Source organism: Eurypyga helias, unplaced genomic scaffold, assembly GCF_000690775.1.
Source record: "Eurypyga helias isolate BGI_N326 unplaced genomic scaffold, ASM69077v1 scaffold5542, whole genome shotgun sequence".
Classification (NCBI taxonomy): Eukaryota; Metazoa; Chordata; class Aves; order Eurypygiformes; family Eurypygidae; genus Eurypyga; species Eurypyga helias.
Genome location: NW_010233963.1, coordinates 106,228 through 133,272, shown reverse-complemented (window position 1 = coordinate 133,272; position 27,045 = coordinate 106,228). Strand labels below are relative to the sequence as shown.

General features: G+C 36.1%; 1 protein-coding gene across 1 annotated transcript; it reads left to right on the top strand.

Annotated features, from left to right (window-relative positions):
• On the top strand, positions 1-27,045 carry SMARCA1 (SWI/SNF related, matrix associated, actin dependent regulator of chromatin, subfamily a, member 1). Its single transcript, XM_010161876.1, has 23 exons — positions 1-36; positions 2,501-2,667; positions 3,575-3,675; positions 3,797-3,897; positions 4,186-4,365; positions 5,497-5,652; positions 5,902-6,033; positions 6,623-6,691; positions 7,462-7,571; positions 8,263-8,489; positions 9,050-9,175; positions 9,539-9,687; positions 11,120-11,252; positions 12,227-12,375; positions 12,968-13,087; positions 14,788-14,898; positions 15,093-15,206; positions 17,631-17,753; positions 19,326-19,458; positions 20,424-20,542; positions 20,741-20,953; positions 25,756-25,866; positions 26,573-27,045. Exons 1-23 carry the CDS (start codon positions 34-36, stop codon positions 26,642-26,644), a joined length of 2,919 nt encoding a protein of 972 aa, XP_010160178.1. The 5' UTR covers positions 1-33; the 3' UTR covers positions 26,645-27,045.

Sequence of the window (27,045 nt, the reverse complement as noted above, 5' to 3'; positions counted from 1 at the left end):
GAAAAAGAAGTTGACCCGGAATATGAAGAGAAGATGGTAAGTGCAGCTTTTTATGACGTTGTTTTGTTTGCTTGAACTGGATCAACACAGTTACAGCGAGTTGTTGCAGACTGGATGTGTCGGAAAAGAAACAAATCGAGGTTCATTTAAATGTCTAGTCCAATGTGGTGTTTCTCACATGATAGTGAAGGATATGAAAACAGAGGAAGCAGTTAGTGATAGTTCTGTTAAATACTGCCCCACACCTCCAAGTATTTTAATCTACATGATTTCTGGAGTTGGAGGCTCTGGTTTTTATGCTCAGTAGTTGTCAATGGATTTTTTTTTTTGTCTACTTGCTTTTTTACCCCTCATGTTGGTTTAGTTATCCACACATTCCTGTGGTAATGAGTTTCTATTCAGTTGATTTTATGTTGAGAACTCTCCCCTTTTGATTTTGAATCTGTCACCCCGTGAGTCCTGTCAGAAGCATCCTTAATCTACTTCTTAAATGAGAGAAATACTGAAGCTGCCAGTTTCTCATCATATAATACCATAAAGATTTTAAATGTTGATATACCCCATAATACACATGCCGTAACAATGCAAAGGAGGATCTGTCCGTGACCCAAATGAAGGGAGCTTGTAGTGCTGGAGAGAGGTAGGAGGGTAATTTCTGTATTGCAAAGAGACAGAAACCAGGAGGATGTTACTTCTTCCTCGACAACACATGTAGTAAGTTCTTGGTTGAAGTCAGTATCTGTATCTTGCTGCACTTTTTTTAAAAGCTTTAACATTGAGTGGATGCTTAATAATTACAGTAGTCTGAAAGGATTGGGCACCACAGAAGCCAGGGAAGAGCATCACTGTTACACAGAAAAATTGATACCTGTTTGTATGAATACTTAATTTTTTAGCCAAAGAGAAGAAACACAAGTAAACCTGTTCATTAAGAATGGGTTGAGTAAATAAGTAAACTTGGTTTCACAGGAATACGTGGTGAATTTACATCTTTCCTAAACTAGAATGTTAGTTCAGTTGTTCCAAGATGCAAAGGGAATCTTCGTTTCATCAGTTCTGCAGTCCTGAGCTAGACCTTTACTGTTTATCGAGGCATGCTGCTTACACCCAGCCAATAATTTTGCAGGCAAAAATGTAGAACCTTACCAGTTGTGGTTTAGCTTGCCAAAACTGTCATGTATTACTAGTTTAATATAAATCCTCAGAGTGGATTTGCTCTTATCCTGTATGAGTATGAAGATCCACACCTTTACTCTCCTGGTTTAGATTTTTTTTTCTTAAAAGTTTTACTTTATATTTACAGTTTATTTGGTTTTTTTAAGTTATTTACACAAATGATCCAATAGTGAATGCAAGGGGAAAAATAACAGTCACGTTTTTGCAGGAGTGTTTTGTAAAGATGTTTATTTGCTGGTGCACTGTTAGTAGAGATGCGTTGCCCTCATGTGGCAAGATCCTGCATTGCATGTCAGGTTCATTTTATTGCCCTTTTCTTTGGTTTGTGTTGTTGCTGTTCCTAAGTTACCTGCAGAAAAGCTTTCTGTTGTTTGTATGTTTCTTAGAAAGGTTATGGTACAGAACTGCTATTTCACTTTTGTAGTTGATACCAAGATATATAAATGAGATCACATGAAAATTGCTCTAAGCAGCAGTTACTTGATGCTTAGAAATGACAGAGAAATTGATAAAAATTATCTGACATAGCATTTGCATTTTATCGTATTTTTATTATAAATATGTAACATGCATTTTAAATATAGAGAAGGACATATGTTTTGCTGTTTATATAGCAAAGTGCATATGCCTCATTGATATGGTAAAACAGAAATGATTGAAATTTGAAATCTGACAGCAAAATGCACAAACCTCAGTGAAAGCAGTATTGAACTGCTGCATCCATTACTTTAGTCATGCTTCTAATAGCAGAGCTACCACATTGTTGTCTGGGATCAAATCCTCATGGCTCTGAGTCTGATGGAAGTTTTGCCACTGACTGGATCAAGGTTAGGATTTTATTCTTTACTTAGAATCACAACCTTAGGTTTTTTATTTATCTTTTGTAGACAGTCCTCTAAAGCATCCCTTCACAGTTGCTGGTGTGCCATGTAGACTTAAGCAATCTATATAAGTAAATGTTTTTGGGTTGTTTTACTAATCTTTGAGTTTTGAGTGGGGCTGAGTTGCTGGGATGAGGTTATCAAGTCCTGCCATGCCTTCCAGATTGCTGTGGTATTCATGAAATACCATTTGAGCTACTACATATTACACTTAGGTGCTTTAAAGGAATTCGTGCTCAGCTGTAAGCTGGAGCAGCTCGAGCTAATTCGTGATGCAGCCCTCTGAGTTAGCTCTCATTAGGCAGATGGTCTTGTCAGTCTTTGCTCATATGAGTTGGTCTCATGAGTATCTGAATTCTTTTTCTTAATAAAAATACTTTTTTTTAAATGAAGAAGGTTACTGATTTTTCTTTTTTTAATTCTCACCATGTTTTGGAAATCAGAAAGCAGATCGAGCAAAAAGGTTCGAATTCCTCCTGAAGCAGACAGAACTTTTTGCACATTTTATTCAGCCTGCAGCACAAAAATCACCAACATCTCCATTGAAAGTCAAGCTGGGACGGCCACGGGTGAAGAAGGATGAAAAACAGAGTTTGATTTCAGCTGGGGAGTATGTGTTTGGGTTTTTTTTTAATTATTTCTGACTTTGTACACTTTCAAATAAATTACGGATTTTAACATGCATATTTAGCTTGTAGCACAGTCACTGTGCTTTAAGTCCAGAATGTCTCCTGTTAATTGTGTATAGTAATTTCTATAAAAGCTGGTTGGTGTATTCATGCTGACCTGTGAGCGTTAGTGTTACCTTGGATCAGGAATGTACTTTTAAAGTAGATTATTGCCACTTACTGTGCTTTGGTCCATATTACAGAGTGATTTTGAGTTAAATTTCTTTTACATAACACTGAATTAGAAGACACACACCAGAAATGTACCTGATGTGCTCCAGCTGCCAGTGGATATGTCAGTGGGTCTAGCATGGACCTAGTCCAAGTTAAAAACGAGACAACAGGCATGTCGTGCGGATGGTGGATCCGATCCTCAGCACCAATTCTCGCTCCACCAGTCTGTGTGTATCAATAATACAGGCACAGCCTGCATGTAGTCTTTCTGAGGCGTTGTGTAATAGCAAACAACCACTTTTTGGAACGTTTACTAAATGGCATTTTCTATTTTATAAATTTTAAACAATTAGCTATCAAGTAATTGATTATAAGGCCACTGCTGATGTGTCTTGTATTTCTGTGTTGCTCACTAAAAAGTACCTTAAAGAACTCATGATACTTGTTGTCAGAGTATAGTTATAGCTCTGGAGGAGGGAGTTTCTTATCAACCTTTCTAAGTAAAGCTGGAGTGAATCATAAGGAATAACTTATTAACAGGATGTGATTTTGGTCAGGGTACTAAAACACACATTGTAGTTAAATAATTGTTTCTGTTATAATTTGTCTCTTGATTTTATAGTCAGTGTTTTGAAATTATTTCATATAAACATGGATCTTGGCTTGTTTCTTTAGTTACCGTCACAGGCGCACAGAACAAGAAGAAGACGAAGAGCTGTTGTCAGAGAGTCGAAAAACATCTAATGTGTGTATTCGATTTGAGGAGTCTCCTTCATGTAAGTATTGTATTGACAGTTTTCTAATTGCTTTGATTTAATTAAGATATGAGCAGATTGTGATTAAAATTTTCTACTTAGAATTAGTATTTTTCTACTTAGAGGAATCTTACATTTGCAGATGTGAAAGGAGGAACACTAAGAGATTATCAGGTTAGAGGTTTGAACTGGATGATCTCATTGTATGAAAATGGTGTTAATGGCATTCTGGCAGATGAAATGGTAAGCAGTAATCTTTTTGATTTTTTTGTGGTAATTAATGAGCAAAATTCAACATTAAAGTGCCTGTAGTACGTAATGCATACACAGTAGTATGCATCATTCTACAACAGTTAGATTTTTCACAACTGGAATTTCAATGCAATGAAAGATTCTGTTGCAAACATTTGCTGTGTAGTTGGCTTTAAACAACTTGTGGCAGAATTATATAATAGGAAAATTGTTTGAAACTACTTCTGTATGGTATTTCATTTCAGCAAGTTTCTTTCCCCCTTATCTTTGTCAATACAGGGTCTTGGTAAGACTCTCCAGACGATAGCATTATTAGGCTATCTGAAGCATTACCGAAACATTCCTGGGCCACACATGGTCCTGGTTCCAAAATCAACTTTGCACAATTGGATGAATGAATTCAAGCGCTGGGTTCCATCACTGCGTGCTGTTTGCCTTATTGGAGATAAAGATGCCAGAGTAAGTGCTCCACGTTTCAAAAGTGTATGCATTATTTGTCAAAAACTAGCATTTGGGTGTGTGGAATTGGTCCTAAGCTACTTCCTTAATCACAGTATTTATTAGTAATTTTAACTAAAATGGTGTTGAACATGCAAAGTGTCATGCTTGCAACTATGAGGAAAAAAATGCAAATTAATAGGTGAAATAATAGACTGGGATCAAAGTACAGCTGTCTGACTTTCTGTTGTCTTCCACTTTGATTTTTGCCCCTTTGCAGATTGTTTTAATTTGATGTCTGATGATATCTGTGGCACAGTGTGTTTATTGCTAGTTCCATGGAATGAAACTAAAATTGTGTGGAAGTGTACACCTTCACTTTGTACTTTGTTGTCTTTCAGGGTCTTATGTTTGTATTGTCATAACTTTTCTGCATTTTCTACTTAATCTTTCTGGTTTGTGGTGGCCAAAGCACCTCTGAGCTTACGTTTGCATTTGTAAATCAGTGCATGATATTGTACAGAACACTCCTCTATTAGGTAGCTCTTCGAGGCCGTGGACGTGAACAGTTCTGTCAGCCCTACTAGCTGGGGTGATGTGTGTACCCTACTAAGTAAGTTCTTGGAGACCTGCATGTGTGGCTTTTCCATGGGGCGATACTCTTTCATGTGAAAGGATTTATATGTATCCCTTACAAAATAGAGATGGGACAGAGGATGGAGATCTTTGGAAAAGAGAGAAGATGGGAGTGGGCTACCTGAGTTGTTTTGAAACGCTTTTTGTGGATTGTGTCTTTGGACTAGTAAGTTTAGAGGGTTTTTTTCTTACTTAGTAGCATGTACTCTATCTAAATTGCATAAAAATTATGCTACAGAGCAAATACTTGATTTTGAATAGGAGAAAAATTGTGTTTTGCTTAACCCCAGCTGATGATCTGTCTATGCCTCAAGTACAAAGGATTGAAAGCTTTTGTTACAGTAACTTTCAGTTACTTAAGAGATGTTTGTGTTGTCTTTGGTGTGCTAGGTTAGCACATCAGTAATGGTGATGGAGACAGGTTTCACTGAATCCCATATAAATTGTTCATATTTATAAATGTTTATTAATTCAATTTAATTATAAATGTTTATTAATTCTGTTGTTCTGCTTTAGGCTGCTTTTATCCGTGATGTTATGATGCCTGGTGAATGGGATGTTTGTGTTACATCATATGAAATGGTAATTAAAGAGAAATCAGTCTTCAAAAAATTTAACTGGAGGTACCTGGTAATTGATGAAGCCCACAGAATAAAGAATGAGAAGTCAAAGGTAAACTTAAAATTATTTGATACTTTAAATTTGACATAAAAGATTCTATCTGATTTTAACAGTTTTTTTAAATGTTACGGGTGATGTTTTTCTAAATATAAGCTGTAAGCTATTGGGTTGTAAATATGAATTTAATAGGTAGCTTGTGGTCTTGAAATTTAGTTGACATTGCTGCAGGTTTCAGAAACTGATGAAAATTCATTATGCTTAAATGTACATGATGATGATAACTATTTGTTGTATTTCCAGCTGTCAGAGATTGTACGTGAGTTTAAGACAACAAATCGATTGCTGCTTACAGGAACTCCTTTACAAAATAACCTCCATGAGCTGTGGGCATTACTCAATTTTCTTTTACCTGATGTCTTCAATTCTGCAGATGTAAGTTGAGGTTTGGAAGTACAGTCTTGTTACTTTGATTCCTAGGCTGCTATCTGCAGAAGACCTGCAGTGACCAGCCTGGTAAGTGACATATGATGTGGAAGACCTGGATTCAGTAGAAGCTCTGTGGCCTACCTAACTCTAGACTACTTTTTTTGCTCTACCTAGTTAAAACAGTACATTCTGTTAGTGTAGATAAGGCCTCAGGCAAGTAGAAGTGAATTTAATGCTTTAACTACTTCAAGAATTATGCCAAATGGAACAAAATTTGGGAAAGCAATGCAGAATGAAGTATATGAAGCATCCAAATAGATGTAAGCCTTTTTTTGTTTAGAGTTTGAGTCCTCTCTCCCCTCTTTTCCTGCTAATGTTTCCTTGTACTTGTATTGCTTGCTTCCATTGTTTTTGCTCTGATGTCCATCTCACTTAAGTAAGGATTCTGGTTTCTTTTTTCATTTGTTTTTACCTTCTTACCCTGTCATTTTTCTCGATTTATGCCACACTGCTGGAGTGAGAGAGAGTCAATATGTGTCTGTTAAAACTACAGATGATAAACTGTTCATACGAATTGTGCTGTTTTTCACCACAGGATTTCGACTCATGGTTTGACACTAAAAACTGTCTCGGGGATCAGAAACTTGTAGAAAGACTTCATGCTGTAAGTAATTAAAGCTGTAATTGCATGTCATTGCTAGCGTACATGGTGTAAAACAGAAAACCAGGTTGTTTCCCCCTTCACCTCAAAGCTGAGAAGATGAATGTGAGGGTATTTTGTTACCGAAATGCCCAGCAGAATTTTAATGAATTAAATATTGGAACTTAATATTATAGATGGTGCTTTTAGTAACTTAAGGTTTTGTCTGCTTCAAATGGTATGCATAAAATGTGAAAATTATACATAAAATGTGAAAATGAAGAATTTTGAGACTTTTTGGAAACAATTTCTTATTGTGGATAGTATACTGATATGTCTTGTACTAGTCTGAATAAAGGCATGCCTTTACCTTTGTTTTACTGTGCATGAGAAGACATTTTTCATACAGTAACAACAAATCAGAAAGAAGTACAACATACATTGCTTCTCGTTGACATGTTGCTGTATTTTGTATATGCTGCTAGTGGAAATGAAACAGAGCTTATGTTAGAAGGTAATAGATTTCATAAACTTATGGCTTTTGCCCTTGCTTAGGATAACAACTGGGATGAATATGTCAATCTCTAAGCAGTGTTACATATTTATATGTGAACTCTGCCTATGCGTGGCCAACTTAATTTTGCAGTTGTCAGCAGAATTTTTCAGAAGAGTCACCATGAGAGCAATAGATATTGATTAGTTCTGAGTAAATATCAGATAATTGAATCTATTAATTTTGTATTTGAGGCAATCAATTTTATGAATGTATCTGTGGAAAAACTTCATTCGTGTAGGTTTTGAAGCCATTTTTATTGCGCCGCATAAAAGCTGAAGTAGAAAAAAGTTTGCCTCCAAAGAAGGAAGTAAAAATTTATCTTGGGCTCAGCAAAATGCAGAGGGAATGGTGAGTTATTTACGTCAAAATAAGATTCTTTGCTGATAAAGAACACTAGAGCTCTTCACGCTGACTTTTTTCCTTGTAGTTGCATGTTAAGACAGTCAGATGGAGAAGCCTCTTTATAGCTGTCTTTGGGTTTTTTTTTTTTAAAGATACACAAGTTACAGTGCCCGGGAAGAGTAACGAAAACGTTTGGGAGGAAGAAAGCAGAAACTTCTTTTCCTTCCTTAATTTTATTTGAAAGAATATATGCCTAATAACTTTATTCCTTTGATCCAAGTATGTGTGCTCCAGTAAAAGTCTGAGCTGAAATAAAAATAAAACCTTGAGGAGCCCCCACTCCCAGAAGAGATGTGAGTAATGGAGCCAGGTCAGCGTAGCAGCTTCAGTCATACAAGTGGTGTCTTTAATCCACTTTGTAGTCTTACAAATGAAGTGTAAGATAACCCAGTAAGTGACAGATCACTCACAGATAAATTGCCTTTCATGTTTAGGTGTGGATTTATAAATCCTTATTGTCAGTCAGACATTTTCATCATTTTTCACCAAGTTTCATAATAATACAGCTCACTATTATATAAACAAAGCAAACTCCCACACCCAGAAATAAGTAATTGGGATATTGCAGGGTTTCATTCATGTTTTAAATACCAAATAAAAACTGAGAGGTTGTTCAAAATTACCTGTAAAACTTCAGGTATACAAGGATCCTGATGAAAGATATTGATATCCTGAATTCAGCTGGGAAAATGGATAAGATGCGTCTGCTGAATATTCTGATGCAGCTGCGAAAATGCTGTAACCATCCTTACCTATTTGATGGTGCTGAGCCGGGTCCTCCTTACACCACTGACACACATCTCATCACTAACAGTGGGAAAATGTTAGTTCTGGATAAACTGCTAGCAAAACTCAGAGAGCAAGGTGAGTACTGTTTATCAACAGTAGTGATCTGGGTGCTTGTTGTAAGTAAAACTGCCTTTCAGGAAGTGCACAGATTGATTTCTTGTCTCTTCTCCAGTGAATGCACTCATTACTTGCAGTGAGGGTTTTGTTGAAAATAATTTTTTTGTAGATCTTAGCACATGGAGGGAAGGAAGTCTTACAGGAATGATGGGGAAGACTAATTAATACGGGGAAATAGAAGGAAAGGAAGCACAGAGCCTCTCTTCTTGAAGAAAACTTCTGATGAGGGGATTAGTTTGTCTGTGCACATCTGTCATCAGCTACTTAATTTACCTTGCTTTTAAGTGTTGTGTTTCTTTAGCTGTGTACTTCTCTATAAATTGTCAAATAACATGTCTTGAGGAGAAGTTAAATCAATAGCAGAAAAGTAACTTCAGAAGAAAGACTCATTTGAGTAAGTTAGGCATAGTACAAAATATTTCATTTGAATTCTTACTCATGCTCTGTAGTAGGCTCTGTGGTAAGATTGATAGGAAAATGTAAAACCAATGACAGAGCCTTCTGTGGTATTCTGTCAGGTTCCAGAGTTCTGCTTTTCAGTCAGATGACTCGCTTACTGGATATTTTGGAAGACTATTGCATGTGGCGTGGATATGAGTACTGCCGACTTGATGGACAGACACCACATGAAGAAAGAGAGGTGAGTAAGTTGTATATAACTAAGATATGTCTTGTTTTACATATTAGATGATTACGAAGTTATTTTTATATACATATATATAAAAGTAGCTACATCATTGTTTAAAGCAAAGCAAAAATGCTACAGTTTAAAAAGGCTGTTAAGGGTATGTGTTTTTCATAACTGAAGTCCACAGGTTTCATTTGTTTCTCAACTAAATGAAACACAGTATTTTGATTACCCAGTTTTTTACTTCTGTAAAAAAGGGGGTTTGGTATGAGAAGTCTGTAAATTTCAAAGTTCATTGAAAAGCCACCAACATATTGGAAGCTTGTTTGAAAACTCTTGATGCTTTAATGACACTTACTTTTTGTCACTTTTTAGGAAGCAATAGACACGTTTAATGCTCCTAACAGCAGTAAATTCATTTTCATGCTGAGTACCAGAGCTGGAGGTCTTGGAATTAATTTGGCAACTGCTGATGTGGTTATTCTCTATGATTCAGATTGGAACCCTCAAGTAGATCTGCAGGCCATGGTGAGTTAACTCCCTAACGCACATCCAGTTCTTGAAGTTGGCATTGTTCTATTTTGTAGAAGTGTTTATAGAACTTGCATTTTAAAAAATTTTTCTTCTTGTATTTAATATCAAGGAACTAAAGAATCGAATAAAAAGGGCATGAACAGAAATGTTCAAGAAACTGTAGATTTTTCTCTGTAAATATGTCTTAATTATTTTCATAATTGAGTAAGATAACTTCTGACAAAGTACTGTATCAATATTGTTTATCCATAGAATTATTCTTAATTCTGTCTTTCCGTAAGACAACAATAAACAAGAGGGCTGTTTCCAAAATAATAGGAAAGAATTAAATACACGCAGCCTGATATTCCTCCTTTTGGGAAGCTTATGCTTTTGCAACCCAACTAGTTTCTGCATAAGTGTAAAGTCATTTGGTGGTGACACCAAGGAAAAAAACTCCAAAAACCTTATCTTTTGGGTTAAACATGTTAAATTCTTTTCTTTTTGAGTGCTGAATATAAAACAGTCAAGTCTATAACTTAGTTTAATATGGAATAAAAATCACATGATCCTTCTTGCATGATTGGCAGGTGGGGTATTTGTTCTGTGGCTTGGGTTTTTTGGGTTTAATGCACTTAAAACACATAAAATATTTACCGTGAATAAGTCATCCTTTCGATCTGCATGCTGACTACCAATAGTAGGCTGACTTACTGGAAATTGATGAGTGTGATTTGTGAGCTTTAGTAGGATTTTCAGGAAGAAATGAATATTACGCAGGAGAGTAAAAGATTGAAGGGCTCGTGTTTAAAGGACAGTTACAAAATCCTGGTACCAACAGCCTGAAGGGCAGTTGTTTATCTTTTTTTATTTAAAAGGAAAAAATAGTATTTTTATTAATGTTTTTTTAGAGAGAATAAACACAGGTTTTGTTACAAGTAAGTGTAGTATGTTAGTCATACCACCTTGCTTGCTGGGCACTCTACCTGTTCTGTGTGAGCTGCATCTTGATGCTTTAATGTAGCTAGCTTGGGACAACTACGATATTGAAACTGTGGCTGTGTGGATGTTGCTTATGGAATGAATATGCTTAAACCAGGGATGCCCAAGTTTCAATACCTGTGTCAAGTGACAGAACTAGTTTGAAAGCAGTGCAGATGCATGTATGTATATACTGGTGTATCTCCGCTTCCCAGTTGCAGTCTAGACAGACATTCATTATCTTCCCGTACAATGAAGTAGATGCATTGTTTTACTGTGTAATGACCCAAACTGAAAAGGTGTAATAGCCAGATATAAGTAAATATTACTATACTGGTCGTATGTTTTTGTATACTCCTGAATAAGCAAGAAACACATGCTAGTTTCAGTCTGCCATTTCTGCAAGCTAACTGTCTATTGCTTGTGAGTTTTTGTTGCTGAACACTCATTGATTTATGTTTGTTAGGATCGTGCGCATCGTATTGGTCAAAAGAAACCAGTACGGGTGTTTCGACTTATCACTGATAATACTGTTGAAGAGAGGATTGTAGAAAGAGCTGAAATAAAACTGAGGCTGGACTCTATAGTTATACAACAAGGTATCAACTGCTATATATGTTTGTCTGCAACGGAATTGTTCAGTCCCTTAGAGTCTGGGTTAAATAACTGTACAAATGTACAGTATGAGAGAAAGCAGGCCTTGTGTATAATAGCAGTACATTAAATCAACTTAAACTGTGCTTATGTCATTCACTTGTTCAGCTGAAATAATCTCTGAGAATTCTGTTTTCCTGAGTAATGTGGGCAAAGTCTTAGAATAAGACTTTACATGAGGAAAGCAAGCTACAGCTGAATAGGTGTTGCTTGTTTTTTTGTAATATGTCAAAAAGAAAAAAAGGCTAAAAAAAAAAGTTCCATGACAGATAAAAATAATTATATAGATGTGCTTTTTACCACGTATGAACTCACTGAACATTAAACCTGCTTCATGTGTCTTTGTTTAGAAGCTCTTGGAAGAATAGTTTGTCACAAACTAAGGCTGTCAAGTTTTGAAGGTTCTTTGTATTTCCAAAGGGGTGGGCTACTGAAAGGATGATGGTCAAAATTTTGATGGTCTGTGAAGAGATGAGCTAGTGATAAGTGAAATTTTGGGACAGATATTAGGATTTTGAGAAAAGTACGCAGAGATTTGGGCTGAAATCAGTGAAGTGAGTGTGAAAAATCTGAAGTACCTCTTAATGTTTATTACAGAACACTTTGTCATTTTTAATCTTGAAACAAGATTTTGATCTTAGAAGTTCAGCTGACTTTGTAAGAATAAGATCTTAAACATAAAATTTGGATTATCTGAATATGAAAAGTTCTTTTTTATGGCTTGATCCAAAGTTGCTTATTTTCCCTCAAGTTCTCTATTTCTGTTTATTTTTGGCTCAAGTGAAATGTCACTTTTTTTCTGTATGATTCTTCTGTTTTTCCTTTCTCGTTCTGCCAGTGAGCTAAAAACATCCACTGTTTGCATGGTCCTACTAGAACTCTTGTATTACAACTTTCAACATGTTTCTTCTAATTTTAGGAAGGCTCATCGACCAACAGTCTAACAAACTGGCAAAAGATGAAATGCTGCAGATGATCCGACATGGAGCCACGCATGTCTTTGCTTCCAAAGATAGTGAGCTGACAGAAGAAGATATAACCACTATTTTAGAAAGAGGTGAAAAGAAGGTTAGAGAACAGTTTTGTACTGAACTTGAAGTGTCAAACACTAAATGTATATTCACAAAATAGAAATTAAATCTAGTTTTATGCCTAATTATTACATTGCTAGTATTTTAAAGCTTACGAAAGTTTTGAAGGAGTGGAATTAGTGAGGTATAATTATTTTCAGTGTTTAAACTGTGTGCACCATATCTTAAACAGTGTTTATTTTGTGGGCTTTTAAAAATATGTGAATCTTACTCCAACTATTCTAATAGACACAAAACCTTTATGGAACTTTATTAGGGAATAGGTAGCTCTGTGGAAAAATGAACCACCATTTCAGCTCCAAAAAGTTTGGCATGAAGTTCATTTAAACTGAGGAATTAATTCATAGAGTTGTAGGGCTACATCACAGTATAATAAATTTAGTGTAATGGAAAGTCTTGGAGTCATATTGTTCAAAATTGAAAAGCACTGTGGGCATCTTTCCTTACAAGAAAAATGTTTAAAGCAGAAAAAGACATTGAGAATATTTCAGTAATGATGAAAGCTCTTTTTTCAGAATAGACAAAACAGCTTGAGTAAGCCTAAAAGTAGTGTCTTCCTGTATTTCTAGACAGCTGAAATGAATGAACGATTGCAGAAGATGGGGGAGAGCTCCTTACGAAACTTCACTATGGACACAGAGATGAGCTTATACAACTTTGAAGGTGAAGATTATAGAGAAAAACAAAAGGTAATTTTTCTTTAGTCTTTCAGGCTTCAGTTTAGAGGTGCAAGCATGAAGGCATTTGTTATGGCTATAAAGGTTATTCTAGAGAAGTATGAGCTACTGAAAAATTCACTTAGCTCTGCAGAAGCATCAGTATTCTGAATTCGTTAAATTAGCTTTCAGCCCTGCCGTTTTTTTCATGGTAGAACTTGATAATATTGCTCAAGTTTTATTCTTTTTGCAGCAAAAATACTATGTTGCATCCCACTATACTGCTGCAGTCAGTGTCATTTTACTCCCGCATAGCTGAGAGGGGAAATAAAGGCCTGTTGATGATTTTATGTGTAACGTGGACTTAAGTCTTTTTTCTCAGTGAAGGCTTTGGTCACAAGCATTCATGTGAACTGTTTGTACAACGACTTTCCTAATTACAGAAGCATCATCCAAACGAAGAGGTATTAGTCTGGGTCCCCCAGTATAACCTCTGCATCTCTGTATTGTATGAATCATAGAATCATAGAATGGTTTGGGTTGGAAGGGACCTTAAAGATCATCTAGTTCCAACCCCCCTGCCATGGGCAGGGACACCTTGCACTAGACCAGGTTGCTCAAAGCCTCATCCAGCCTGGCCTTGAAGACATCCAGGGATGGGGCATCCACAACATCTCTGGGCAACTTGTTCCAGTGCCTCACCACCCTCTCTGTGAAGAATTTCTTCCTGACATCTAATCTAAACCTCCCTGATTTCAATTTGTACCCATTACCCCTTGTCCTATCACTACAGGCTCTTGTAAAAAGTCCTCTCCCAGTCCCCTTGTAGCCCCCTTCAGATACTGGAAAGCTGCAGTGAGGTCTCCTCGGAGACTCCTCTTCTCCAGGCTGAACAAGCCCAGTTCTCGCAGCCTTTCATCATAGGAGAGGTGCTCCAGCCCTCTGATCATCTTCGTGGCCCTCCTCTGGACTCGCTCCAAGTGGTCAATATCCTTCTGTATGGGATGTACAGTCAAGATATCCTTAAGGTTTTACCTGGAATCAGATACATGAACTCTAATTTGTTAACTACAGAATGCCCTTCTAACCCAGGTTTCTTATTGATTGTAGAAGAGATGTTTAGAAAAATACAATATTCAATGAGAATGGAGTGGAATGTGTGCATATATATATATAAGATTCTGTTTTCTTGTTGCTTATTTCATTACAAGAAGTCACCTAAATAACGCATAGTCCTAAAATACGCTTTAACTTCAAGTAGTTTTGTTAAGATGAATACACTGCTAATGGATTTGATTTTTTGGCTAATGTTGTAGCCTCTGTAGAGGCTAGACTCTGTCATTGTGGTATTTAGAAGAGAAGCAAGTCATTCATATGACAAGATACAGAATTCAGAGCCCAAGTCCCCAGTCCTTCCATTGTGTTTTGGTAGATGGAAGCATGATTTTACCCAGGTGTCTGAATTAAGTAGAATATGGTAAAAGGATTCATCCATGATACAGCACTGCCTCACTTGTGTATTATCTTTTATGTGTTTAAAGAGTGGTATAATCAGTTATAATTTCTAGCTGATTTTTGAGCTCTGTTGTAGTATCCAAATTGTTGAGCACAACCATTAGATTTGCCATGCAAAAATGTGTTCCTGTTCTGCAGTACCACCTTAGTCATTATTTTTATGACTTTAGGAAAGCATGAAGTTATTTACTGTCTATTTTATTCTGTTCTGCATGTAGCTGAGCATGATGGAATGGATAGAGCCTCCCAAACGAGAACGCAAAGCTAATTACGCAGTTGATGCTTATTTCAGAGAAGCCCTACGGGTTAGTGAACCAAAAGTCCCAAAGGTAAGAAGTTGGCAAGTTTGGAGGGTTTTTTATTTTGTTCTTTTGCTTTTCTTCTCTCCCATGTGGCATCCCGTGCCCTCACCCTATACTGGTAATGAAATGAATGTATTTACAAAGTGATAGGTTGCCATTGCTGCAGTTTAATTGCACAGAAATCAAGCTTATATAATGTTAATATATCTGTATTTTTGAAGGCTCCCCGACCTCCAAAACAACCAAATATTCAGGATTTCCAGTTCTTCCCACCACGGTTATTTGAACTTCTGGAAAAAGAAATTCTGTATTATCGTAAGACTATAGGATATAAGGTAAAGCTTTTTTTTCCCCCCCTTCAGATTAGTCAAATGTATTTGTATTCTGCTTTGCACATTTACTGCAACCTTGACAATAGCTAAATAAAGTAAATGAGACAGCAACTAAAAAATATATCATTCTAGTCTGATTTTTTTTGCCAAGTGCAAAAAAATCCTTCTCATCGTGAAGGAAGATAGCTTAAAAACCTCTATTCCCCTGTTTCCCTTCCACTGCAGAGCACAAACAGCAATCTTGAATTCCTTACTTCATTAAAAATTACCTGTCTGTGTAGCTTTGTGTTTTGTAGTTGGCTCCTACCAATAAAATAGAGTAGAAAAAGAAAGGCAGTTCTGATGCTTCATATACTTGTCAAAACCGAAAGTGTGATGTCTGGTCTAAGGTGAGAAAATAATTTCGGCTAATATAAGATCACTTTCCAGGGCATGATTGGTATTTTTGGTACAGCTTTTGTATATCTTGGGCAGAAAGTTAGTATTGAAGTTAACTTTGTGTTGATGTGATGGTAAGCAAAGTGACATCAATTTTCCTTGCATTTTGCTTGGATATAAAATGTTTAAAGGTGTGGAGAAGTCTGAATATATTACTACTATGAAAACAAAACCAGACAACACACTTACCTTCTTTCTTCCTGCTATGCCTTAGCTGAATTTCTCTCCCTTCTCTGCTGACATAACTGGAGAATTGGTGAATACGGATTCTGGTTTAATGTTGATTTTCATTACTTGTGCCAGTATTGGCTGAGAAAATCAAATGGGTCCCTTACTTCCAGCCATGTAAATTACTTTAAAAAGCCCCATATTTCTTGGCAGGTTGCAGCAAGAAGAGATCACATATGAAATGTGTTGGAGAACATAAACTTGTCATGTGAAGCAACAGAGAGGAAATTGGTGTTGAAAAAAGTAGAATTAGTATTAGAAAAATATATTTTTAAGAAAAAGCAGATGAAGACTTTAGAATCTAGTTTGAAGCAAAAGGCATTTTATATGTATGGCAGGATAGAATTAAGAATTAAATGAAGTATAATTAGTTTAGGGAAAAACATTATTTCAGTAATGCTCCAATGAAAAAGGATGGGAGAATTGCTAATGTTGACCATATGCATGTCGAGACAGGTGTTTCAGTCCTGTTAACAATCTGTCAGGTTGGATAGGTCAAACATGAATACTTGTTACCTCAAAAACTTAGTATGACTGTTTACTGGTGGTGAAAGTGATAAATATCATTAAGTTCTGCGTTGAAATCGAAGTGTAACTTTCTTCAGATGGAAAGTTAATTAAAATTGAAGTCTGCCATAAACAGAAGTCTGAAGGTATCAAGTAGGTAGATAAACCTTCATGTGTCAGTCTTAACTTAAATCACTAAAGCCAAGGAAATGTCTTAGCCAGATGTTGAAAACAGCTCTTAATGTCCATTGCATTTTGCTGCAGAAATATGTAAGGGCTATCAAATCTCGATACTGGTTTCTGACTTGTTTGCTGTTGTGTGGGATGGAATTGCAATACACAGTTTAAAGGACACAAATATTAAATTGGTGTCAGTGTGAGAGAGAAAATGTTGCCAGGCCTGGTTTACATAGTGTTGTTTGCCTTGTCCTTCCTTTGGCACTGTGCATGGCTTTATAGTAAGCCCTGCAGAACTTAGTAATTCACTGTAGTTACAAAACATTATAAACTGTTGGAACCTTAGCTAATGAAAAGTGCCACTGAAATCAGTGAGTTATGGCAGCTTACGCTGGGTGAGGCTCTGCCTCTCACAATATCCCATAGTCATTGTGTGTAGAAGTGGTGAGTACAGGGCATAACAGGGCTATAACATACATTTAATGAAACCTGGTCCTGTTTGGGGAGGAAGGTTTTAAGCAGTAAGGTTCAAATCTAAGTAAAACACATTCAGTAGCTGTTGTACAGATCAGTGCTTTAATATTTAATAGCTGGAAAAAATGTATTTTACCATGTACATGTGTTCTACAGTGTTTTCACTGAAGTTTCTTAAAGAAATTGTGAGTAGGACCCTTTTGTTACTTACAGTGAAGGTAAACTTTAAGAGCTTGTCAGGGAAGGAGGAACAAGCGCTGATAAATGACAGTATTTGATACATCACCTTGTCTTGGAGGATAATATTTCCAATTTTGTAACAGTTTGGTAGATACTGATGAAAATATTCCAGTGATTGTTTAAAAGTTATTTTTATTGGTGTCTGGTTTCTTCAGGTTAGCCAGGGTGTGGAGTGGTGGGGTGTTTGTGTTGTTTGGGTTTGTTTTTTTCTGTTCTGTGACAACAAATGCTTAGGGGGTGTAGATTATATCCGTCCTGTGAGATGGAGTGTGCTGAAAAATTGTAAACAGAGTTTGATAGGGAAGTATGCAGTCTCATTAATAACATTCTGCACTACTGCTTAATTGATACCCCTGATTGTAGGTCCCCAGGAATCCTGACCTGCCAAATGCAGCTCAAGTACAAAAAGAGGAACAGAAGAAGATAGATGAGTCTATGCCTCTGAATACTGAGGAAACTGAAGAGAAAGAAAAGCTTTTAACACAGGTAACGTAAGAACAGCTGAAGTATTTAATCATATATTTTACTGCTATGGAATATAAATATTAATAATGATAAATACGCACAGGGAAGCTACACTGATCTTATAGAAAGAAGGAAGCACACAGCACATAATGATTTTGCTTGGTTTTGCTGTGATGGACCTTTCCTGTCCTTGAACAAGTTTATGCCTTAGTCACCTACTATTTCCTTGTATGTGTACAAGGTTTCTGAGGCAAGGACTTGTATAGCAGATGCTCTACCCAGCAATATGTGTAGAGATGCAATCAGTGTGTTTCCAGTATGTACATCTACCTTGCACCTTTTTTTAATCAAAAAAAGGTTTGAATCAGGGAAGACAAACCTCTGTCAACATACATGGTATTTACACAGATGTATAACACCTCATGTCACAGTCATTAATTTTGTCCCAGTTGGGTTGTTAGGCATATTCCTCTTACACTGGGATGGCATCCCTGTCACTGGCTAGTGTCTTGAGTTTTTGGACTGTTAACCTCCTGAGTAGGCTTGTGAAAGAATATTTGTTAAGGAGAAAGGTCTGTCTCAAAAAATAACATCGTTTTTTTTGATTTGGAAAATTTTCTCAAAGAATTGATGTAGTGTACCTTGAAGAAATGTGCAAGGTCACAATTTGACTGTTAATTTCACCTGTTTATGGCGGAGGAAATATTTAAGCTGGTGCTGATATGCATGTCAGTACTGCTGTTAATGATAAAAAAGCAGTAGTTGTATTGTGTATACAGGATTTCTTATAAAGATGCTATCTAATTGTGGACTGAGCTTATTCAGCTGGATAACTGACAGAGTTCCTGGTAAATTTATTTTGTGATGAAAGAAACTCAGCACACTACAAATTGCTGTTTAGGCATCTGATTTCCTTGTTTGTTTGTTCTTGAGGTTTTCTCCTTTCCCTGTCTAAACTGTAATGTCTCATTCTTGGGTGATGTTTTTGTGCATTGCATCTCACGACTGTTACTCAGTTTTAGGTTCATTTATTTGGTACAAAACAAATTTTCTTTTTGACAGTGCTATAGAGTTTCCATTTGATTGTATCTTTTTCGACTAGAGATCATTTCTTGACATACTTATGCTTTCCTCCAGCTGTTTGACTGGCTCAGGGTTTGTAAATGTCCAAAGCAGGAGTTCTTGCTGTAGGTACTTGTACTACCCTAAAAACTTGTAATGACACTTGCATTGGTGCACCCCAGACTCCTAAGACATTTGTGGATTGTCAGCTGAAGGATGACAAATAAAATTACAGTAACCTGTCATTGAGCTTGGTTCTTGGAGAAATACTATGTAAAAAGGTTAAAAAGAAGGAAGACTTAAAAACTCTTACTAATGTATGTGGAGTCATGCACAAAAGTAACTTCTAATGATTCAGAAATAAACACTGGATAATACAAGCTTATGGAAATCCTGAAAGACCATTAACCATTGTAAGTACGTGACGTTGCAGAGGCATTGCCAGTTGGAGCGAATAATGCGTAAGGCAGAATTTTGCAAAATGTTTCCCTTCTGCCTAGTAAGGCCTTCTTGTTCTCTTGCTGCTTACAGGGTTTTACAAACTGGAATAAAAGAGATTTTAACCAGTTTATTAAAGCTAATGAGAAATATGGTCGTGACGATATAGACAATATTGCCCGTGAAGTGGAGGGGAAATCACCTGAGGAGGTCATTGAGTATTCAGGTTTGATATTTTAAAATGGATTTCTTAATCATGTGGTGTCACCATAATGTATGTTACATGTTCTTTAAAAATTGCAAGATGTAGAATTTGGATGTGTGTAAGAATAATTTTTTTTTTTTAGAAGTACATGATGGTTCTTTCTTCAGAAGATGCAAATCTGTTAAGGTTTGAATTTTCAGCATATAAATATGCCTTCAGATGCCTTTATCCTTTAGTCAAAATTTAGAACTTAGCATAGTTAATTTACATTGACAACATAGTCTTTTGGAGTCATGAAGTTGCCTTATAGTGGCAACATGATTCTTTCTGCTGTGGTGATACATGATGTTTTAGCTAGTACGCTGTCTTTAGTATTTACACAATGCTTTTTAATTTCTACAGAATTCTTCCTTTTCTTCCTTGGTTTTAATTTTACTAAATGCCTTCATAGAATTTAACTTTGCAGTTTTCTTCTTAAAGCTTAAAAAGTAAGAGCTCTACAACAGTTCCCTTCAAAATGCTGAATTTATTTTGGGTTGACTAAAAGATGTCAGTGGAGAGGCCACGAATTACTAGTTTTCAGAAGAGACAGACAAAGCAGTCTCTCACCTTAGAGATAGCTAGTGAAAGCTGAAATATGAAAGTTTCGCTGCTAGAACAGCAGCTCTAACCTGTTTCATCAGTGTTATGAAAAGATATCCTTTTTTTTGAGTTTTACATGACTGCAATGAATTTTGTTTAATGTAAACTTTGTTACAGTTGATACTAAACCTTTGCTTCTGAGTCACTTTTAAAGACATTGAATGAAGGGTCTGTGCAAGTTTATTTCTTGGCTAACATAGTAAAGAGGGGTGAGTATTAGCAAATCTTTAAGATTTACTGGAACCACAGACTGCATTCCATTTTTGCTGGAGTGCCTCAACTGTGCAATGTAACAAGAATAGAGGAAAATGTTTTATTTTACAAATGGTGTTTTGTGTTTTTAGCTGTTTTTTGGGAACGTTGTAATGAACTCCAGGACATTGAGAGGATTATGGCTCAAATTGAACGAGGCGAGGCAAGAATTCAGCGGAGGATCAGTATCAAGAAAGCCCTCGATGCCAAAGTAATCATTGCAGGTTTTCTAGTTTCTGCCGTTGACTTCTTCCAAATTCCTTAATAAAAGGAATAGCTGGGGATGGGAATGCTATCTTTTTATATAGCATATATTTTATACTATGTATCAGCAATTTACACTAATATGTAATAAAACCTTGATGTAATGTTGTATGTTTAATGGTCCTTATTTTTGTTTTGCATTCAGATTGCAAGGTATAAAGCACCTTTTCATCAGTTGCGTATTCAGTATGGAACAAACAAAGGGAAAAATTACACAGAAGAGGAAGACAGATTTTTGATATGCATGTTACACAAGATGGGCTTTGACAAAGAAAATGTGTATGAGGAACTAAGGCAGTGTGTGCGCAATGCTCCTCAGTTCAGATTTGACTGGTTTATCAAATCTAGAACTGCAATGGTAGGTATCAGTTACGTGGATTAAGTCATGATATGAAGTACCTTGTTCTTTTTAAGCACTGTCACAGAAAATTTGGATTTGTGCCAGAACGTTGGGGGTTTACAAAACAAGTGCTGGAAAAGTAACTTCGGTTTTTATTCTCAGTTCTAATTTTTAATAAAATAGCCTTTTCCCTTAGTACAGCAAACAGCACAATACAGCTGAAACAGATTGGAAAACATGCTAAGTTGAAGTTCCATGTTACCCAAAGGCATTAATACAGAGGTCGACTATCATTACAAATATCCTTGGTACTTTTAATGCAAACAAAGTCTTGCCCAACAGTCTCTTAAAATATGACTGCTTTTCAGAATTGTTGGACCATCTTAAAGACTGAAATCTTAAGACATCTGTATTATATATTGGGAGGAAAGAACAGCTTTGCTTAATGTTGGTACTTAATTTCTAAAAGCATGAGGAAATTCAGCGATCCGTGTGAGAGTTAATCATTGAAGCAATTGGTTTAAAATGCGCTTTGCGACTGTGAATGAGGATTATCACATGCAAGTGCTTAAATTTTTTTAGTTACATTTTTCTGAAGATTTTGTTCATACTTAGAGAATACAGGTTTGATAGCAAGTGGACTAGTACTGTGAATTTTAACTGTATTTTTTTTTCTTTCTCTGTCTGAAGAGCAGAGCCAGTTTTTTTAATTTAGTCATTAAGTGGGAAGTGATAACGTTAACAGAAGCTTTGGTGGTTGCAAATATTAAACTATGTAGGTACCAACCTCTGAATATGGAACTCTTTTAATGATGAAAAGCTGTTAGGTCTGCCCTGGAATTTTTGCTCAGATTGCCCCTGATTCAGTTCCTTTTTCTTATGAGTAGAATTTGTAAGTCTGTGCGCGTTATGTAAGAAACACACACGTGCATTTTCCTGTGAACTTATTTATTTGAGAAAAATACACTTCCAAATTTTTTTATGATACTGGAAATAACTTCATCTTCCTCACTTGAAATAAGTGCGAGCTGGAACACTTTTTTGTCTGCTTGAATACAAAACCATATTGGTCACGGCCGATACAGAAGAGAGCACACTGTCCCTTAACAATGGTCATAAATTCTCCCCATTGTCTTGTAAGCAAATTTCTAATTAAATGCTATGCTGCAGTCGTGTAACTTAAATATAATTTAATGTACAAACCTGGATTTTTTTTTTAGTAGTGTAGTCTAGCAATTGCAGAATCACTGTGCATTATTGTTTACTGTCTTCATTTCCTGGCCTTGGGATTTGTTTATAAAATGTTCTTTCAGAGTTCTGCATACGATACTAAGAATAAATAAAACATAAGATAAAATATTTAAAATGTGTATTTGAGCAGGTGGGAATATTTGCTTTTCCAAGTGCTATTTATAATTGTGCAGTACAGTTTCTACTTGATATTTCAGCAATTAAAGTGTTTCTGGATAGTGCAGCAGTTATCCCTTAATTAAAAGACTCACAAGCTTTTCTTGCTAAAATGTCTGTTTGACGAAATACTGGATTTCAAATTATGTCCATAAAGAGAGAAACCTCCAATATTTAGTCTATTGTGAAGTTTCTTTAAAGCTGTCTGTGGAGGAATCCATTTAAGTAAATCATAGAAATGTGTACTAGAAATTAAAAATGTAGCTCAACATTTAATATTAGTTGACGTATAGTTAAGTTGGGGTAGAGTTAAATATTTGGTTTAAATCTTGCAGATCCTTATGTTCAGTGTAATTTTCTCTTTAAAGGGAGTAGGTACCATTTGCTCAAGTGTAGAAATACGTTCTTTGGTGTTTAATGCTGAAATTGAGGCACTGGGAATATGAAAGTGGGTAAAACTTCTTAGAGTACTGAAAGTCATCTGTGATTTCAGAATTGCCCTGTATTACATTGAAACTGATGTGAAACACGATGAAGGGCAGTGTAATTCTGAAAAGGACTTACCAGTCTTTCTGAAAGAAGAGTGTTCTCACCACTAGATGTCTCTTGAATTCCACATTCCAATCTAGCTTCCATCTTATTTCTGTTTCTTACCCTTCTGGAGATTTCTCTTTGAGAAACACAAATTCTGCTTCATTTATTTATTCCAAAACCAGACAGTTTACACAAAATGTAAGTTTTCAGAGAGATTGAGAGTGCTTAAAATTGTAACTGGGCACAGAGGTTTAAATTTTTAAGTTTAGTTGTTATTATTCTTTTATTTCTGTCTGTGCAGGAAGAATGCAAAATATGGTGGAGTACTGACTGAATCACGTATCTGATTTCTGAAGTCATAAATTATGCATATTCTCTTTTACCTTACTGCAAAGCCCGTATAAGACAAATGACTCCTTTGTAAATACAGGGATATATGGGCCTGTTGACAGAGCTTAGGACTACTTTCACTCCCAAGTCAGCATCTGTGCCTTCAGTCATGCAGAAGGTGATGGTTCAGTGCTCCCATCTTATTTATTGCAATACTAGTCTTTATAGCTATGAAGGGGTGAGCAAAGTACATCTTATCTCTTCCCATCCTAAAGAGAAAAGTATCAGGCCATGCTGAATAAAAGCTCATCTCTAAAGGTGCAAAGAATTTTAAACTCTTAAGTGTATTTTTACAGTACTAAAATGGAATGGATTGGTCCATAGTGAAATTTCAGTAGCTCAGTGCAGGATTTATCATGCGGGTTCTTTCTGGTGGTAGGTGCAGAAGAAACCTGTGTGCATGTCCCATCTTGCTGTCAACGGTTTCTGTGATTCTCCAAGATAAAATTGTTTTTGAGTCCATCCTCTGTCCACAGCATGTTGTTCTGGAGTAGTACCCATCTGGAAAGCCTAGCCATGAACCTGTATGCTTTAATAAGTGTGTACATCTTTGCAAGCATTTTTCCCCAGAAAAAAGGAGGATTTTTCGTAGTGCCTTGGGCAGTGGGATCAAGGTTGTTTCTTAGTCCTTTCTGATTAATTGCTTGTCTTGAATTGAACACAAACCAGTTTCTCATATACTAGAAAAGAATCTAGGTGATTGCTATTATGGAGCATTTACAACTCCTAACTCTGAGGGCAATGCACACAAATGTGAATGATGTAGAATGCTTCTGTCACATTGCCAATCATCATCTTACTTCTGTGTTTTACTTTTTGTCATCTCTATTATCAACAGAGTGTAGGCTTTTGGAACAGAGGCTCTCTTGTTCCATTTTTGGGGATGCAGTGTATTTTGGAATGGCTTGCACTGAAGTTTCCTGACGTTTTACCTTTTTATCTAAACACTTGTGTGGGTGCAGTTTGAGGGCTTTTATTGGTTGAAGTGAGAGTATTTTAGCTCCAGCAGAACTGTCACATTCCAGGGCACAAGCTTGGAGCCCTGATTTATGGTTGAACCTGTACTGTGGGGTGTGGTGTTACTTTTACATGGATGTGTTAGTATTATAATGAGACATTTCTGAGTGCAAAACTACATGCACGACGTAGGAAGGTTTCTGGTAGGGAGTAGTAAAGAAAAATGTCTGAATTTTTTTTTTGTGCGTGCTAAAAAAATTAATGTGGTGGGAGGATTCTGTGTCCATTCTGAATTACACAGCTTTCACCCAAGGCCATGGAGCCTCCTTCATAGAGGAATCTCTGGAAACAATGGAACTTTAAAGAATGCGGTTAAGCTTGAAGGTATTAGCATCTCAAACATGAGTCATGTGCCTGACTGTTTCAGAACTCAAGAAAGCATGCAGGCTGCATCGTTTTCCATCACATAATGTGGTGGCTGAGGCAGTGTACAGGTTACAGATGCTGAGAAAATAGAGACTAATTCCTGGGCAAGAAGGTCACCTGTTCACTTCATTGCAAATAGACCAGTAGTAGATGAAAATTTATGCTACTAGGTAATTCTAGGGTAGCTTGTAGTTCAAAAATTGCTCTATTGAATTTAATAGGGATAAGACATACTTTTCCAGGTTTCTTTTTTTTTCGCAGAGGAAAGCTTCCTGCTTTGAGTTGGAAAGAAAAGCCATGGAATCGCTGTTCTTAATGTACATAGAAAATAGTGAACAATTATAATAAAACCGAGTACTACTATATATTTAGTAAGAGATCTTTTTGTTTGAGATGGGATACAAGAAACTGTCCAAGTCAAATGAGTTCTATTAACCACACCAACTGTGCTAACTGTAATGCAGACACTTTCAGAGTTGTGTTGGGAATGTTTTTAATGTATAAATGACCTTACGGCATTTGATCTTTGATCATTTTCGGATTTTTTGGAAGCCTTGATGCTAAAAGGCATTTAGGGTTTTTTGGGTGCTGTTTAACTACAAATACAACTGTGAGTTATGATTTTAGACTGGATACATCTTTGCCAGTTTGGAGCTCTATAGTATCTTATCACAAAAATCTTGTGTGTGTGTCACAGAAAAATATTGCTTAAGATAGCTTTGATTCCTTTTCTCTCTGCTTTAAAGATATACTTGAAGCCCTCTCTTCCTAAAATCTGGCATAGAGTGCTGGCAGGCTATAGTTTGCTTCATCTAAGCAAGGTGAATGATCAGATCAGTCTTCTGGGGTGTCAGTTTGGAAGATCCTTTGGACAATCATGAAAACTCCTTGTCAGGAGGTTGAATATTTCAGTAAATCTGTGTTTATCAAGAAGGTTACACTAAGGTAAAGACAGATGAACAGTAACTGAGCTCATCTTTTTAGTACATAAATATTGAACATTTTTGGAAATCCTAAGTATTTTGGGATTCAAGAATTTTGAACATACGTAAATGAGAAAATTTGTGTAATTTATTTAGAAAATCTGTTGTTTTCTGTTTCCTTAGGAGTTTCAGAGACGCTGCAATACTCTTATATCTTTAATAGAAAAAGAAAATATGGAAATCGAGGAAAAAGAAAGAGCTGAAAAGAAGAAAAGAGGAGCAAAAGTTACAGCAGTATGTTTAGCAGCACTTACTTTACTTCTTGCGGGGCAGAATTCAATTATATTTTGTTAGGAAATGAGAAAGATAATTGTAGCCACTAATTGTTGTAATATAACCCATTAGTTGAGGGATTCAACTGATGAAATATTTGTCTATTCACAGCTCTCCAAGATTTTATGTAGTTATTCCCAATTCATAGTGTGTTGGGGCTTTTCTAAGAGTTTTTTGTCTAAGTAGTAGATGAAGACACTTTTTTAAGAAAACATAGCACTGCCCTCTTCCTACCTGCATATTTACACCATATGTTTGCTTTAATTTTATCTCAGATTGTTATTCCTCTCCCACATAGTAGTTCCTGGAAGAAGAAATAATAAGTCAAGAAGAGATAGTAGTGCTTCTTTTATTTTGAAGAGTTGTCATCTTTAGAACAGAATTGTGTATAAGTCAAGGTCCTGATCTTTTCATCCAGTTCATGGTATGTGTGGTACCTGTACCATTGACACCATGTAATGATTTCAAGAAGATAAAAAGGGTAGCAGAATTAAGTGTCTAGATCTGGGTGTTTTTGTTTGCCCTTCTGTTATATCCTACAAAGCCGAATTGAAACACATTAGGGTTACTTATCTCCTTTTTGAATATTTAGTCATGTACTTCATTTTTCCTTAATAATGACATCATTTTGTTGAATTCATTATTATTTTCCCCCCGCCCTTTTTAGTCACAGAAGAGAAAAGCAGATTTGGCTACGGAGAACTCTGGAAAAAAAGATGCGAAGAAAGTGAAGTCATGAACCTGAAAACTGAATGCAAAATGTAAAACTGCCGCATAGTTCTCGCTGTCTACAAGTATTAATTGCCAACTTCTTTGTATTCATGGTACTCTTCCCCCAGATCCCTTGGTTTAATTTTGCAAATTTTGTATACTTAACAGTGTCTTTCTTTCCCTGAAATGTGTAGCTTTATATCTTAGGCATTCCAGTATTTTTGTGTACTGTATTTTGTGAGTTTTATGTCTCTGGCAAAATTCACTCAGTCCTTGGTTTTTTTTGAAGCTTGTGCTGAGGTTTTAGCTTTTATATGTTTTATATGCTGCTGCTTTGAAGGAAAACCTAGATTCTGTAGCTGTATTATTGTCATTTCATATTCTAAATTTATATGGCTGTTGGAAAATAAACTGACTTAATTATTTGAA